Here is a 14,820-nt window from a genome sequence, read left to right as displayed (position 1 = left end):
TACATAAAAAAATATATACGTTAGATAGTTATGCTCCTGCAGTCGGTCAGTCACTTGGCTGTTCACTGGGGACAGTGCCCATTGGTCTTGATTCATACCATTCCTCATGCCCCCCCTTTTCCCTTGTCCATGTCACCAAATCTTCCACCACCTCCACTTTCGGAGCAGAGCTGCGTGTATGTGATACATACTTGATATATATGCTGCTGCTGCTCTGCTCTTAAAAAAACTGAGCACTGATTTTTTTTTACATTGTTTTGTAAAATACTTGTTACTTACATATAAATGTTATCTTTAGCAACAAGAAATGTTTGTAATATTGGTAGATGAAAGTCATGCTAACTTTTAATATCTATTAACCATAGCTCACATCACATTATTATCATCTATTTATTTATATAGCGCCAACAATTTTGCAGCGTTGTACAGAGAACTCATTCACATCAGTCATTGGAGCTTACAATCTAAATCAACCTAACATACACACACACACACACAGACCAAGGGCAAATTAATAGCAGCATATTAACATACCAGTATGTTTTTGGAGCGTGGGAGGAAACCCATGCAAACACGGGAAGAACATACAAACTCCACACAGATAAGACCATGGTCGGGAATCGAACTCATGACCCCAGTGCTGAGAGGCAGAAGGGCTAACCACTAAGCCACCGTGCTGCCCATATAATGGTGTTGACAGAAGCACTTGTAACAAAGGAAATACTATTTGTTCGTTTAAGAAATACAAAATATTTTAACAAACAATTCACAAAAACATTTTTGTAATATAAAAATGTAATTCATTTCATGATGGAACTGCATTTGCTATCTGCTTGTGAATTCTTCGTTAAACTGTTGAAACATATTCATATATTTGTCTTATGCACAGCAATGGGGTGGTAAATTAACGAACAATCAGTAATATAACAGTGCTTTACTTTGCCTGAGACAGGACTCCGGTTAGACAAGCATTCTTCGTCCAATAAAAGTTTATTTTTTAGCAAGGAGCTAATGATATCTTCTGTCAGTGGTCTAGGAAATATTCCAGTTTCTAGAGAGCTGTACATGAATTTGTGGACTGCAAGGCTGATGTAGTCACTTCCTGCTAACAGTGAGCTTATTGTACCTGCATCCAAGTCACAAGCGTTTCAGCAGAGTCATTTGTCGATTTTTACGATTCCTTTCCCATTCATTAGGTTGAAAGTTGACCATGAGGCTGAGGATTCCACGTTCACCCTGCTAGAATCTCTGAGCTCTTTTGATGCCACCAAAAAAGGTATAACAAATTCCTCACATCTTTAATGACAGAAGCTTATATACGTCTTCAGGTTGATGACTTGTATAGCTTCTACCCAGTGAGAAAGATCTTAGCACATATCTATATTTCACAGCTGTGTAAAGAACCTTTGCAGGCGGAAAACAAGTGTGATGCCTTGTGTGATAACACAAAACAAAACTGGGAGGGTCTTTGCAAAGAGAGCAGGAAAGAGAAGTTAGTAAGAGAGGTAGTAGAATTAGCTGAGAGAGGAGACCAGAGAAAGAGACACACAAGGTATAGTTGTACACACTTTATTACACCTAATTTAATAATTCATTATATGATGGTATTAAGGGACCTGTGCATACAGCAGTGACCACTGACATAGACAACAAGGTTACATGCAATGCAATTACAATATGCTGCTCCCATAGCAGCATAGATACTGTAGACTTATTTTATAAGTTACAATATACTTTTTTCATATTGGATTATCTGATGTTTTAGATTTGACTACTGTCTCATTTACTAATATTACAGTAAGGTGCAATATATGTGCCCAATTACAGCAATCAATCAGCAACTAACATGTATCTGTCTTGTGCTAATCAGACAACGAAAGCAAGTGCCTGACTGCTGTGGTTCAGTATAACGTTTACACTTATTATGACTTTGCATACAATGCCTATTGCAAGTAATATGGTCCTCAGCTTTGTATAAAGCCATTCCACACCAATACAAATAGTGGAAGTGATCAATAGCTTAATATCATCATTATTTATTTATATAGCGCCACTAATTCTGCAGCGCTGTACAGAGAACTCACTCACATCAGTCCCTGCCCCATTGGGGCTTACAGTCTCAATTCCCTAACATACACACAGACAGACACACACACACAGACTAGGGTCAATTTGTTAGTATCAGTGTTTCCTTAAACTGTCAGGCTCTATAATAATCGCATATCCACAATAAAAAAAATAACACCAAGAAAACAAAGAACATGTGAATAAACAGTGAAATGTATTTTCTATTGTAATGTGAAAATTGTTCAACTGATTTAAATTATACTTTAGTCCTATAGGGATTGCACTTTCCCCATAAATAATCAGGGATTATGCCTGGACAGAGCAGGCAAGAGTTTTTAGGGGAAAAAGTGGAGTCACAATCTAGTGTTTTGCAAGATGGATAGACCCTGGTGGATGGCGGTCACTGACATCCAATGCGAAGTCTCTGTGCCAAACTCAATTCTAATGTATGATGAACAATATGAACAGGTGATGATGAGCTTCAAAACCAGGATCCATAGGCAGTGGAATAGCAGAGGTTCGAGTTCAAATTCAGGGTTTGGTATAGAAGCAGCAGACAAACGATGGTCGAAGTTCAAAGACAGGGTCCAGTACATAGATAACAACAAGCAGTGGTCAAAGCTTAGAGCCAAGGTCAGGTACACGGGAATCACACAGTCTGGAAATGCAAGTTACTGGTCAGGATGAGACCCAATAGTCTGAAAACTGCATGCTCTCGTTGTCAGGTACTTAAAGCTGCAGATATGCACCCGCCAATAAGTAGGTTGAAATGTGTGTATCTCAGGCGTTGTCTTTGATGCAGTATTCTGGTGAAAACTAAAATTCACAATAAATATGGTGGATGGCTGCACTGTACACTACAACATGTTTTTATTAGCTAGGCAAGAAACAGAGCTTTACTGTTGCCCAAATTGTTCAGAATTGGTTACCTATGTCCGTTAAGGTAATCCTCAAAATATGCCCTGTGCAGGTATTTGAGCGGTCCAATGAGATTTGCTCCATGAAAATGCAACACATAATACTGTAAAACAGAAATTACATATATGAATCTGACATAGTTACCTGAGCTACATACTCTTCTATTCTCAATATTTCCTTCCCAAAGCACTGTCCAACAATGCATTTCATCTTTACACAACACCCAGCACTGCGTCACACTAATTATATGTTTACCAATCCGATAGAGGAACCTGAACTACATACACATTCTTGTTATCTTCATCCAATGACAACTCCCAGCACTACAACACACTAATTATATCTTTACCAATCCGATAGAGGAACCTGAACTACATACACTCTTGTTATCTTCATCCAAAGACAACATCCAGCACTGCAACACACTAATTATATCTTTACCAATCCGATAGAGGAACCTGAACTACATACACATTCTTGTTATCTATATCCAATGACAACACCCAGCACTGAAACAGGAACCTGAACTACATACACAATCTTCTTATCTTCATCCAATGACAACACCCGGCACTACAACACACTAATTATATCTTTACCAATCCGATAGAGGAACCTGAACTACATACACATTCTTGTTATCTTCATACAATGAGAACACCCAGCACTGCAACACACTAATTATATCTTTACCAATCCGATAGAGGAACCTGAACTACATACACATTCTTGTTATCTTCATCCAAAGACAACACCCAGCACTGCGTCACACTAATTATATCTTTACCAATCCGATAGAGGGACCTGAACTACATACACATTCTTGTTATCTTCCTCCAAGACAACACCCAGCACTGCAACACACTAATTATATCTTTACCAATCCGATAGAGGGACCTGAACTACATACACATTCTTGTTATCTTCCTCCAAGACAACATCCAGCACTGCAACACACTAATTATATCTTTACCAATCTGATAGAGGGACCTGAACTACATACATATTCTTGTTATCTTCATACAATGAGAACACCCAGCACTGCAACACACTAATTATATCTTTACCAATCCTATAGAGGAACCTGAACTACATACACATTCTTGTTATCTTCCTCCAAGATAACACCCAGCACTGCAACACACTAATTATATCTTTACCAATCCGATAGAGGAACCTGAACTACATACACATTCTTGTTATCTTCCTCCAAAGACAACATCCAGCACTGCAACACACTAATTATATCTTTACCAATCCGATAGAGGAACCTGTACTACATACACATTCTTGTTATCTATATCCAATGACAACACCCAGCACTGAAACAGGAACCTGAACTACATACACAATCTTCTTATCTTCATCCAATGACAACACCCGGCACTACAACACACTAATTATATCTTTACCAATCCGATAGAGGAACCTGAACTACATACACATTCTTGTTATCTTCATACAATGAGAACACCCAGCACTGCAACACACTAATTATATCTTTACCAATCCGATAGAGGAACCTGAACTACATACACATTCTTGTTATCTTCCTCCAAAGACAACACCCAGCACTGCAACACACTAATTATATCTTTACCAATCCGATAGAGGAACCTGAACTACATACACATTCTTGTTATCTATATCCAATGACAACACCCAGCACTGAAACAGGAACCTGAACTACATACACAATCTTCTTATCTTCATCCAATGACAACACCCGGCACTACAACACACTAATTATATCTTTACCAATCCGATAGAGGAACCTGAACTACATACATATTCTTGTTATCTTCCTCCAAAGACAACACCCAGCACTGAAACAGGAACCTGAACTACATACACAATCTTCTTATCTTCATCCAATGACAACACCCGGCACTACAACACACTAATTATATCTTTACCAATCTGATAGAGGAACCTGAACTACATACATATTCTTGTTATCTTCCTCCAAAGACAACACCCAGCACTGCAACACACTAATTATATCTTTACCAATCCAATAGAGGAACCTGAACTACATACACATTCTTGTTATCTTCATCCAATGACAACACCCAGCACTGCAACACACTAATTATATCTTTATCAATCTGACAGAGGAGCCAGAACTATATACACATTGTTCTATACTCAAGAAAAATCTAAAAATACCACATATATTTGGAACAAATTATGGAGAGGAAGAAAGACACCACTGCACGAGGTCTGCAACCCCGTAAAATCTACAATATATAACAAAAACAAATTGCAGTGGCGTATTGGATCCTCTATAAGAAACTGGAAATGCAATGTGATTGATATAAAACAATTTATTAAAACATTATTATCAATAATTAGATTTGAAAATTAAAAATATAGATAATTCTCAGGTTGCATACAAAACCAACAGAACCCTATCTTTAGGGAGTATCGATAATAGGTGCACCTATATTGAAATTTGGATATTATCTCCACATTTAGCGGTATCTGGTTCCATTCAAAACATGTTACTGGAAGCTTACTGTATGTAATATACTATACAGCAAATTTAGATCAATATCCAGAATACGGAGAGTCTCCAAACAATCGATGTATATTTGATTACAATAATGAAGGTAATCCAGATGGATAAATGCCGTCGGTTATATAGTCACAGTTGGATAATGACACACTTAAACCGACTAATCGGAATAAGGTCCGTCTATGATGGTGAATTAGATTAACATTCACAGTGGCCTCCTTTATATGAAAACATATAATGGTTAATGACTCTAGTGAAGCATAAAAGAATTCACTTGGATCTTTAAGGAATGGCTTTATAGGAGAGCTGCTGCCCTATGGGGTAGATGTGGTATTAAGCTATTTGACAGCTGACATTTTTTTATTGGATGTATCCGATATGGTTTATAAAGGAGAATTGCATCTATTACATATATGTTTGATAATAATAATATGGTATATCAAAGTAGAATCCAGTAATGACACTAAGATTAGTCTATATACTGTCTAGGGTCTATACTGTCTAGGGTTTATCATTAAACACCACACAGCGCACACATCGCATATATACCAATCTGACAGAGGTGTCTGAGCTATATACACATTCTTATCCACAGTACTATCCCAAGACACAATCCAACACTACAACATACTGATCACATGCACGTTTATAAATTTCCCTGGGCTCACCTGGGCTTCAGATTCAGGACAACGGTATCTATTTGAAAATGCTGAATTGTTTGGTTTTACTGTCCCTTTACGTATAACCTTCACTATGACTAATTAGTAGGAATGGATGGAATAATCTGCTCAATTTTCATCTTATGCGCCCTACAGTGATTGACGTCCTCTCTGGACCTGACTCCATGCAATGGCTGCTGAAGGTGAGATATCGCTTTTAGCCATTAGAACCATAATTTGTTATTGTTTGAATGACCAGTATAGGGATGCTGTCTTATAATAGTCTATTCAGTCGTTGACTATGGGTTTAGGTGATATTTGCACGGTGTTTGTCAATAAAGAGAATTGTGAATGTACACATTGGTTTATTAAGCAGCTACAGCAAAGAAAAGGGCCTGTTAGTAGGAAAAAGAACAATAATCTCTAACTAGCTTTGGCCAAGTTTCTTATATGCAGCTCTGAAGTAAGAAGCCAGTGGTCTAGGCCATTGACAGGTAAGTGCATATTTACCAAGGCATTTTCAAAACATATTCTGGTTGATGTATGTAGAATATATTCCATTCTTCCAACTCTCCAGGAATGTCTGGAAGACTTCCGAATTGAGTAGGTCTCCCGGACTCCCGGGAGAGTAGATCAACCTCTCGCATCTGCCTATTTCCTAGTGAAGTGGGCAGAATTAGAGACGCAATGACGTGATTCCCTGAGAATCGCATCATTTTGGCCCCGCACCCTGCTGTAAAATGACACATATGCATCACTACGTAACGGGGGCAGGGTCACAAATCATGCAATTCCCTAAGCCCCGTCTCCTCCACCCATACCCCTTCCAGGGGCACTTGAAAAAGTAGACAAGTATGATATATTCTCTACATCAAGAAAAACAGAAAGGACATTTTGCGGATTATCTGCTTGCAGCAGTGCCAGAGTTTCTCAACAGTATAGCCCTTAAGGGTTTCTACACCCAAGACTTTATTTCTTTAAATTACTATGTGGGTGCAGTACTGGAAAAAAATATGAACTTACCGTCCCGGCTCTTGTTTCCTACAGTGTCCTGCTCTATTTAACTGTCGTAAACCAGTTGTCAGACATTTATTTCCAAGAGTAATGCAACTCACCTGCAGCATTCTATTTGTGTCAGTCTTGGATTGCTATATCCAGCACTAATAGAATGCTAGGACATGCCACAGGTGAGTTAATGTTCTGATCAGTTACTGTGCAGGTTCTACTCAGTGGAGATGTGGCAGAAGCAGAGTAGAACTTTATATTTGTTTAAATTAATCCTCACCACCACTAAATAGTACAAAAATAAATCTGGGGTGGAGATATCCGATATGTAGTTCTCATATGTGGGACCAGTGTCAGACTGAGGTATGAAGTACCTACCAGGCTATACAGCAGAAGTAACAGTGAAATAATTAAATGTTGCCTATACTTTTTGTATTCTAAAAGCACAGCTACCTAGAACAATGCTGTCAAGAGTCTGAAGTGTTAAGAGTCACATGAAGCATGCTAAGAAGAAAATGCACTTAGGGGCCTATTTATCAATCTTCGTTTCTTTGTGTTGAAACTTTTCAATCCTTATATCCTTGATAAGGATTGAACGTTTCTGGCAATGTATCAAAAAAGATCTCAGGGACAGTAGTGCCGATAACCTACTGTCCCTGAGAAGTGATTCACCTCATGATCGCAGCCTCTTCTCAGCCGAAGGGCATGCGCACAGAGCATCCTAGTGTACAGTGAGGAGAGTAGCGCAGCGCAGTTCTGGGCATGTGACAGGGAGGGATCACATGATCCCTCCACACATGCGCTGTCCAGCTATGCTCTTCAGAGCAGAGCTGACAGCTGAGAAAGTTTTCATTTAGGAAAATGTACGCCAGCTTCAGCTGGCGCACATTAGAATGTACAAAAAGATTTCACAGGGCAGACTTTGATACATAGCGTTACTGAGCACTCCCCATAGACTGTTATGGGGAGTGTTTAGAAAAACCATAATAGATGCAAAGCAGCAGATATCTGAGATATATGCTGCAATGCTACAATCATACATAGCAATTTAGTGATTTAACAGGGGGGAAAACTTAAACAGGCCCCCTTGTGTGAATGGTACAGCCAAAATAGTGATATTTAGTAAAGGTGCATAGCTAAAGCACTGCCTGAAAGAAAATATTTATCCTATTTGGTGTGCCGAAAAGTAGATAACATGCATAGAAGCTCAATACCCAGCCCTAGGACGCCTAGTCATAGCCAAGAATACGGTCACCCTAGCATTTTTTTTTAAATAACTCTAAAATTCCTCTAAACATAAGTTGAAATTAACAGAGGTATTTGGTTTCCACAATTCTTTCTCCGTTATTAATACAGAACCTTTGTTTTTTGATTCTGGAATGTAAGCTCTCACGGGCAGCGTCCTCTCTTGTGGCCTTGTCCAGGTGGGTTGGCTATAGTGTTATGGGCCTTAAACGTCCTAATAATATTACATATGGTGGAAACAAGTAAATCAAGGATTCTGCAGATTGATTTGTAGCCTTGAGGTTGTCCATGCTTGGCTACAAGTTTGACATCCTCAGGCAATTCTCTGGCTTTCCTTCTTTTCTCCATGCTCACTGCAGTACACACAGAGAACAAGTCTTTTTTTCCTATTCAAGGTCTTTAATGAGTGAGTTTTATATTGCAGCCACCTGCTACTCACCACAGGTGAGCTTGGTTCCAAAGTGAAGGAGAATCACCTGCTTGAAAATGTAATTATTTGTAAAAGGTGCCCATAATTTTGTCCGGTCCATTTAAGGATTTCTGTGTGCAACAAGCTATTACATAGTAACTTATTCTGCTTTATGTGTTTTATTCCACTCCAAACCAAAGAAATACATATGTGGATCCCAAAAGATTTTTTAAAAATTTCAACTTGTGGAAAAAATAGTGAAATGTGTTTAATGTACATTTCTCCTAATCTATACACTTTACGGACTTTTCTCTTTTTGATAGTCAGATGATGCCATCTGAATATCCACTGATCCCTAAGCTTGGTACATAACATTTGTATGCCCACTCGTCATACCACCTTTAAGGAAGCTGTCGGAAGTTTCTCCACGCTGGCAGGGGTGTATCTCCTTGGCTGAGTATACTCATTCCTGCCAATATGGAGAGATCAGGGACACCTCTGCAGTTTCATCTGAGAAAGGGAAATCCCAGGCGATATCAGACAATTACACAACCATCATATCAAGTAATAGTCAATACATACATATGTAATGAGTAATGGTTTATCCTATCAATGCTGAAAGGTATTGTATGGTGCATATTACTTATCATAACGGTAATATTTACAGGTCACTTTTTGGTCCACCATATGTATGAGCTCATACAGAATGTCACTATGGTAAAGTCTGCACTGGATGGAATGAGACAAATCAACCTTCTAACTGACGAGCAGTATGACCTTGTGACGAGCAAAGAAACAACTCAGGACCAGATGAGAGAGCTCTACAGACATGTGAAATGTTGGCCCCACTCAGAAATGGACAAGGTCTACTTATGTCTCAAAAAGACAAACCCAGTTGTTATGGCCAATGCAGAGGGAAGACCACAGCCAGGTAACGTCCCATAATTAGAACTGTTATGTTCTCTACTGTTCATAATCATGGGGTTTCTCTAAGGAGATAGCGGCCTATTTATCCTGGAAATCCACTGAAGTCTGCTGGGCCTCATCCCTCACCAGGTCGGAAAGTTATTCTTGCTGAAACTTTCAAACCTAGTAACATCTGTAGAATAACAATACGAGCAGATAGCAGACACCTGGGGAGCAAGCCAAGCAATTGCAATAAATACAATTACATATGGGATACAAGGATTTTAGCTGAAACACAATTTGCACCATAGAAAATCCCATTTAACCTTGATAAAATATTATGTGATATATACTCTCTGTTAGATAACAACTAGAATTGTAATATCCTGGAGTAGACAGATACAGTGACTGACAGACAGCTGCTGCTTAAGGCCCCATTACTACTGGTGTTAAACATTCTCAGTATGGGATGGAACCTATTGGTTCCAATAACCCCATACCAACTGGGCTTGCTCCTGAGGTCTTTTGGGGCTCCCTGCTTTATTTACTCACATTGGGTAATCAGCCTTGAAAAAAAAAAAGGTTGACCAGTCAATAGAAGGTTTTTTTAGCAAAGGACTTTAACAGTAAAGACAGGAAATGTATATATTAATACTTTTATTTACATATGGTCATATTTCTGTAACATGGAATCTGTGAGAGGAATGAGAACATTAAGTCACATTATGTGGTCACGGGTCAGACTAGATGGGCCTGGGATATATTTTCTGGCGGCAGATTACAGGGCACACGCAACGTGTGGCAACAATGCTGAAACTTGTCCCAACTCTTATTGTATAACAAACACAATATCATTTTCTGTTCTTCTAGTTATGGCTTCTAGTGAACTGAGAGACGGGCTGACCTGCTCCATCTGCCTGGACATCAGTACAGATCCTGTAACACTGACGTGTGGACACAACTTCTGCCGAGCCTGTTTTAAGGACTTGTTGTACACACCGGAGGCATCTGAGGCTTATACCTGTCCTAAGTGTAGAGCAGAGTTTAAGGTGTATGCTACACTAAAGAAAGCCAGTAAGGGAACTAACGTAGCAGAGGGCTTTGCTTCTACTCAATCAGAGAAAGAAGAGATTGGAAAGTTCTGTACCAACTGTAATCACTGTTCTATACCTGCTGATAAATCCTGCCTGATGTGTGACGCTTCTCTGTGTGATAATCACATGAAAGTACACAGTAGGTTTGCAGAACTTGTCCTATCTCATCCCATCAGTTCCCTGGAGAACAGAAAATACTCCATCCACAAGAAGACGGAGGATACTGTATCTACCTGCGTCGCCAGTCTGAATAGAAATCATAACAGATTCCAGGAGGAGGCATTAACTAAAGCCTATGTGAAGAAGAAGAGGCAACTGAGAAATATTCTGGAGAGACTGACCTCAGAGAGAGAAGAAACTAAGCAAAGAGTCCAGAGACTCTATGACCATGATAGAGGAGTGAAAGAAAAAGCAGCTGATATAGTAGGGAGAGTCACTGTCCTGTTTAGAGACATCAGGAGAAAGCTGGAAGTCCTAGAGAAGAGAGTCCTGAACGTGGTCACCACGCAGGAAAAGCAGGTGACACTCCAAGTCTCTGATCTAATCCAGCATTTGCAAATAAAGCTGGACGAGCTGTCCAAGAAGATGTGTCACATTGAGGAGTTGTGTTACGTGTCTGATCCAGTGACTGTCTTACAGGAACCAGACAGTGATGGATTCTGCGATACTGAGGAGGTGGAAAGTGATAATATACAGGTCAATGATATAATTCACATGGACGAGGGTCTGATCTCAGCTACATTCCACACAGGTTTATCTGATATTATAACAGGCATTAAAAGAGGGATCTATGTGCAGGAGCTTACAGACATAGTACTGGATGTAAATACAGCCGAAAATCATATACATATATCAGATGACTTGAAAACTGCAACCTGGTCACAAATAAATTTACAACGCCCAGAAACCCCAGAGAGGTTTAATTATTCTCAGGTTTTCAGCTCTAGATGTTTTTCCTCAGGACTACATTACTGGGAGGTAGAGATCAGTGAGACAGGAGCCTGGAGGGTAGGGATGTCTTATTCCAGTGTAGGCAGGAAAGGAGAAGAGACATCAATTGGGAATAATAATAAGTCCTGGTCTATGTGCAGGTGGCTATTTAGCATGGAGTATGCAGTGTTACATAACAGGGAAGCTATTGAGTTAGATGACAATATTTCCTGTCGGAGATTTGGAATATATCTGGATTATGAGGCCGGGCGGCTGTCCTTTTATGAGCTGTGTAACCCAATCAGACACTTACACACCTTCACTGCCACCTTCACTGAGCCCCTTCATGCTGCTATCTATGTATGGGATAGAGAGTGTGATAAAGATTGCTGGGTGAGAATCAGGAGCTATGAGAAATAATCTTAATAATGAGTGATATGCTGTTCAACAGTTGTCAGTTCTAATCTATAATAAAGCAGTATCTCGTAAGCCCACATCAATGGGGCCTAATTGTCAAACCCTATCAAGCCCCTAGCTTAGCTTTTCGGAGCTTGGCCTCTATAGCTAATGCCATCTCAGGATGGTGTTAGCAGTGGGGATCTGTGTTATTGGGCCCGCTGGAGAAGAAAGAGTATGTGTAGAGCCATCTGTTCAGATCATGCTGGATGCTCCTCCTCTACTACTGAGACAAAAGTTCGGTACCCACCGCTGCATATGATTAAATTGAGACCTCCAAAGGGAATATTACAAGATTTTATGAAAGTCCACCTAATTTTAAGCCTCAGAGATAACACCCATGTTGGATTATTACCTGGAGCACCCTCCAAAGTCGGAAATCTGTCTGACGGCTAATTTTGCAGACATACAGAAGCTAGAGGTTCCCTAGGAAGGTTTGTGATAGGGCTCCTCAGGCTCACCAATTGCTCCACTTTGAACTGCAGTCCCAACTTGGGCTACAGTCTCAGTTGTTCATCAGCTGGGGCCCCACCTATAGTCAGATCAGCAGCACCCCTTTGCCCCGCTGTCGCCTCCCATCGTAATTTCTTAGGCACCCATATAGAGCATATTATGCTGTGGACACAGAACTCTGGATCGCATCCGTCTCTGGTGAGAGACGTCTTCTCCTGAACAGAAACTTTTCACAGGTGCTGTTCCGGCTAGACGAATTTTATAAATAGTGCTGATGTTAATATTTTTATTGCTGTGATAACAAACGATAATTTACACCCAAATTGGTCAAGAATTGATATAGACCCTTTATCTGCAACAATTGTTATTCAATTACTTGCTCCAGTTTCTTAAAATGTGAATTATCCTTTTGTCACAAACAGTATCATGATGGGTCTTCTACATTTAACTTTAGATCACTAAGTTAGCTCAACTGCATTAATTACAATAACTATTTGTACTGAAGGGGATTTGTCATCAAGATAGTTACTTACAATATTCTGTTTAAAACTTGAAGTGGGTAATGTGAACAGCTCTATTGTAAAGGTCCAATATAACTGATATAACAATATTACCATATTTATAGTACTGATCCAATGGAGCTGCAGGCAGACAAGATATAATTATCATAATATGTCAAAATAGAAGATACAAAATACCTAAAAACGCTGTCTTTATACCATTAGAAGGAAGTTAGAGAAAGCAAATATACCAATGATACATTAAAAAGACAACCAAAACTTATTAGCCAGTCAATAAAATTGAAAATAGGCTAAATATTAATTGATAATAATAAGTTTAATAATAAGTTTATGAACTTAGAGATACATCACCAGTATGAAAACATTGACGTTCCACTATGTTGCTATTGATAGATCAGTACTACAACACAAAATGTTGTAGAATTAGCACGGTAGACAACCAGATCACTATATAGTGTCTTTGTGAGGAAGGGTGCACCAGATTTAGTATTGCTTAAAAAAATCAAACGGATTTCTTGCCTTTGCAGTATCCACAGTGTCTTACATATTTTCTGGTTATGTACAAGCAGAATGGTGGAAACCTGCTTATGGATTACTAGTTAAATGGGACTGCCTGAATACTGTCTGGACTGTACTTGTGTTTTAGGAGACAATTATACGTCATACATATTACTGAATATACATACAGCTGCTAATAAATAGAGAAGAGACAAGAAACCTAACGAATTTCAAGACTTGTTTCAGCCACTCGAAGATGGTAACCAATCAGAATGCAGGGATTCATCACATGGGTTTAAATTAAATAATGTCTCAGTTTCTTAGGTGCCATTTGCCCTGACCCTCAAAAGCGCCCCGTTACCGGGAACCGCAAACTTAAGAGAACTGACTTTATCCTTACCTCTTCAGTAGAGACACGAATGGCTGCTACATTGCTGTTGCAAAGTAAGCTGATGTGAAGAAAGTTCTAACTACTGGTTTCCTTTAACAGGGTGAACCCAGGGTTTTGTATTTTTAAGCCCCAGATGTATTTTTTATCACGTTGGGAGAGGTCACTTTGGTTCGAGGAGGAAAAAAGCAAAGCACTTTCCACTTTCCAAATTGTTTGTTTCTAAAAAGAGATAAGGGGCTAGATTTACTAAGCTGCGGGAGATGTTGCCTATATCAACCAATCAGATTCTAGCTGTCATTTTGTAGAAAGTACTAAATAAATGAAAGCTCTAATCTGATTGGTTGCTATAGGCAACATCCCCACTTTTTCAAACCCGCAGCTTAGTAAATATACCCCAAGGAGTGATGATGGGTTGTCAAGTCTCTAGAACCACCTTAAAAAGGATGTTTTACCTTTACCCATTTAAAAATTCTGGGTGTTCTGCGAAGATTATCCAGTTTGCCCATGTTTTGTCAAATGACTGTTCTCTTTAATGTATCTTAAGAGTAGTGTTTTCCATTATTGTGATTATTTGAATATTAATAAACTATTCATTCAAATAAAGTAAGTCTGTCCCCTCCAATGCATGTAAATAAGACTTTTAGCTGCATTTAAAACATGGGGTAAGACTGATTTCTTATATTTGGAAACAGAGTCTGGGAGACGGATGGACTCTGGGGGGGAATTCAATTCCCCCCGAAGTACCGCAGC

At 39.3% G+C, this 14,820-nt stretch overlaps 1 protein-coding gene across 1 annotated transcript; it reads left to right on the top strand.

The window, feature by feature from the left end:
• Positions 1-1,518: 1,518 nt before the first annotated feature.
• On the top strand, positions 1,519-13,178 carry LOC142160549 (E3 ubiquitin-protein ligase TRIM39-like). The gene is made up of 4 exons (XM_075215411.1): positions 1,519-1,552; positions 6,319-6,365; positions 9,489-9,752; positions 10,598-13,178. The coding sequence occupies exons 2-4, from the start codon at positions 6,353-6,355 to the stop codon at positions 12,169-12,171; spliced, it is 1,851 nt and encodes a 616-aa protein (XP_075071512.1). The 5' UTR covers positions 1,519-1,552; positions 6,319-6,352; the 3' UTR covers positions 12,172-13,178.
• Positions 13,179-14,820: the final 1,642 nt, after the last annotated feature.

The sequence above is a fragment of the Mixophyes fleayi genome, chromosome 6 (genome assembly GCF_038048845.1).
Source record: "Mixophyes fleayi isolate aMixFle1 chromosome 6, aMixFle1.hap1, whole genome shotgun sequence".
In the NCBI taxonomy this organism is placed as follows: Eukaryota; Metazoa; Chordata; class Amphibia; order Anura; family Limnodynastidae; genus Mixophyes; species Mixophyes fleayi.
Note: the sequence above shows the minus strand (reverse complement) of the source record. Positions and strands in the feature narration are given on the sequence as shown.

Bases quoted from the DNA above. Each gene is read 5' to 3' on its own strand.
- LOC142160549 (XM_075215411.1), top strand. The intron at 9,753-10,597 runs GTAACGTCCCAT...CTGTTCTTCTAG, and splicing joins AGAGGGAAGACCACAGCCAG to TTATGGCTTCTAGTGAACTG.